The sequence below is a fragment of the Plasmopara halstedii genome (genome assembly GCF_900000015.1).
Source record: "Plasmopara halstedii genome assembly, contig: Scaffold_42, whole genome shotgun sequence".
In the NCBI taxonomy this organism is placed as follows: domain Eukaryota; phylum Oomycota; class Peronosporomycetes; order Peronosporales; family Peronosporaceae; genus Plasmopara; species Plasmopara halstedii.
In genome coordinates this window covers 46,281-49,618 of record NW_020186963.1, presented here as the reverse complement: position 1 = coordinate 49,618, position 3,338 = coordinate 46,281, and the positions used below count along the sequence as shown (strand labels likewise).

Genomic DNA, 3,338 nt, shown 5'->3' with positions numbered 1-3,338 from the left:
GGCAAATTGAGGCATTGCAGCAGCATTGCCCATTGCTTGAAGATTGCTGCGAGAGCCTTTCAAACCTTATTGCAGAGCAGAACTCAAAAGTCGACGTTCTGACTGATGGTTCCTTCCAGAGCTCGGCTTTGGGGTCCCGCTTTGAACTACGGTTTCTACAGGTTCAGAATAAACTTTGTCGACTCTGGAAGGACGAGAAATCTCGTGAGATGGCTCACGAATACTTGTTGCGCTCTGTTGAAGTGGCAGGTTCTGCTCTCGGGATACTTGATGGTGAGTACTATTCTCGCCTTCAAGCGTTGGGATCAGTGAAGGGGCAATCCTTCGATGTCCCTCAACGCTGCGCGCCGAGAAGAATCTCCAGGATAAAAGTTAGTAGCTATTCGTGGACAAATTGAAAACTTTGTGGTTAGCGCGATCATCTACCAAAGGTAGAGTAAGATTGGCGAATCCACTAGGAAGATACGACTTTAGCGTACCCGCATAAAATGTAGGATGTAGGCGCATGCGTGTAGAGATGGCTAATGTATACGCGTCGCCAATACATTTCAACACCTTGGACGGTCCAATGAATCTTGCTAAAAGTTTCCTGCTTCCCAAGTTGGACGCTGCATGTTCAGGCAGATTTGTCGTGGTAAGTAGTACAAGGTCATTGATCATATATACCTTCTTGTTTTTCCTTCCGCTATTCTTTTTGCAGGTCCTGAGCTTTCGCAATTGCGTCTCGAACAAACCAAACAACGGCTAGTCTCTTCTCAATAAAGTCATCGTTATGCTATTTCTCACGACTTGTCATGTCGTCTAGAGGTCTCATTAATTCAAAATTTGCTTTAAACTCTGTGACAGCATTTAGGTCAGGCTGTAGCTCTACAGCCGTAGTTCTCCCCCACTTAAGGTAAACTTCGCCCATTATGGAAGCAGGTACTCCAGGATGAATACCATAGTTCACATAGCATGGCAAATGTCCTGTCGAGACATGCGTGAAGTTGTTCAACAAGAGGAAGAAATCGACACCACTCTTAAGCGACGTAGCGTAACTATGCAGTACGTCTTCCAGGACTCGATTCACAGGCTCTGTTTGGCCGTTCGTTTAAGGGTGTGCCGCTGTTTGACATGGACAATTTGGTGCTCAATAGTCCAATCAGTGCACGCCAAAATTACGACGTAAAACGATGTCACGGTCAGACACGATCTCAACAGGAAAGCCATGAAGACGGAAATAACGTCAACAATGACCTTAGCTGTCTTCTCGGTAGAGTTCTTGTCAGAAACAGGCGCAAGATGAACGATCTTGCTGAATCGGTCCACAAACATAAGGATGCCACTGTGTACGTGTGAGTCACGCGGGATTCCGAAGATGAAGTCTATACTCACGGACTTACAGCTGTCAGTTGATACTTCCAGGGACCGAAGTGGGGTCTGAGTGGAACCCGATGGTTTCCCTCTCTCGCAGATCTCACCAGTTCTTGCGCACCCAATTATACATGTGGCCGATAATAATCCCTGGATAGACTGAGAAACGTTTTATCACGTCTGAGATGGCCACCCGAAGGGCTGTCATGGTACTCATATAAAATACGATGACGCAAACCTTTTCGTCATTTGGAACAACAACTCATGCCGAATAGTGCAACAATCTTTTTGTGTACTCCAACACGGTGAGCACGCGATCTCGTGCGAGAAGAAAACCTTGCAGAGCTTTGTCGGAAGGTTAATTGAAATACTTCAACAAGTCGTGACATGTCTCATCATACTTGTACCCTTCGACAATTTCTTCGCGCACTGTAGTCGTTACTTGTACTCTGATCGTCCGAACATCTTCGCATTGTCGACATGACTCGTGTATGTTTTCGCTCCTGGACTTTGGGTCATAGTACGGACGTCTTAACAAAGATGTTCGTCATGCCTGGCTTGTAGTGTACAACAAAGTTATACACCGCAAAGAAGGAATGGAAAATCATCAAAGCATTCTTTGCGATAAATGAGGAGTCGTGACTGCCGTACGCAGTGAGGCATTATCTGGGTAGATAGCAAAGCGCTCCTCTCCAAGCAAGTAGACACGAAACGTAAGATAAGCATACCTCATTGCTAGAAGCTCTTTGTCATAAACTGGATAGGTCCGTTCCGCAGGCCGGTATCGTCGCGACTGATACGAAACAGCTCGCTTTTGGCCCTCATCATCGTTTTGCATCAACGCATAGCCGATGGCATAATCACTTGCATCGCAGACCACAAGAAAAGTATTATCGTGGTTTGCAGTCGCAAGAAGAGGAGGTTTTCTCCAACTCTTCTTCACTTCGGCAAATACCGCCATATTTTTGTAGGCAGAAAACCGTTCTGCACGCGACAGACCTAGATTCGGATGCATCAGTGTCATATGTACTGGACAATCGTCGTGGTGATCTTTTGACCATTCCCACTCAACGTTTAAAAGAGTCGTTAGGGGTTGTATCAACGCTGCAAAGTTGCGCATGTATTTTGGCAAATAGTTGGCCAAGCCCAACCATTGTCTCAGCTGTTTTAAACTGTTTGGCACGGACCAATCATTGAGCGATACGCCACTTTCCGTTCGGCTTCCAAACACAAAACGTGGGTGTCGAATGAGGGACTTGCTCTCACGCTGCGTCGTGCTCGCACGGAGAATGGCGTCAATAACGTCATACTGCTCTTTGGACAGAGTCCGTTGGCATGTTACACAATTTTCGGTTTCTGTAACCAGGTCAATCTCATGACGCACACCTCGGTCCGGAGGTAGGACCGACGGCGGTCCTTGGAGACGACGTCTTGGAATTACTATATCGAAGAATGATTCGGAATCGAGGGATTCTTCAGGAACAACGAACCAATTCGAGCGTTCAGCACCCCTTAGTGTCTTCCAGGACTGCTTCATCCAGAAACGACAACGAGTCAACCTCCTCATTCGGTCTTATAATGACCACCTCGGCTAAATTGCCTGCCTTCAGGGCACCGCCAAACCCTTCGAAGATTAATGCATATTACTATATTATTTAGGTATTACAATATTCATTTGGAAAACCTAGGGTTTTAGATATTGGCGGCTCTGCCGCAGCTAAAACAAATAATCATAGTTTCAATTTTGAACAGAAGTGTTCTTTTGCCTTGGAAGGTTAATAGTACTTGAAGGTAGCGGATTGCGATCCGCTACACTTGTACTGTTTCTTAGAAAGAACATAGCATGTCCTAAGGAAAGAGCTTCGGCAGCCCCGCTGCATCAGGTCTTCCAAGTTATGCGAGAGTACGCAAACCAGATATCCCCGTTCTCAGCTGCTTTGTGATCAAGAATGGCGTTCGTGTAGAACCCGAGAAAGTCAAAGCTA

At 46.2% G+C, this 3,338-nt stretch overlaps 1 protein-coding gene across 1 annotated transcript; it reads right to left on the bottom strand.

The window, feature by feature from the left end:
* Positions 1-1,960: 1,960 nt before the first annotated feature.
* PHALS_09377 (reverse transcriptase) lies at positions 1,961-2,890 on the bottom strand (the record flags this gene model as incomplete). The annotated part of the gene is made up of 1 exon (XM_024722059.1): positions 1,961-2,890. The coding sequence occupies one exon, from the start codon at positions 2,888-2,890 to the stop codon at positions 1,961-1,963; it is 930 nt and encodes a 309-aa protein (XP_024571616.1).
* Positions 2,891-3,338: the final 448 nt, after the last annotated feature.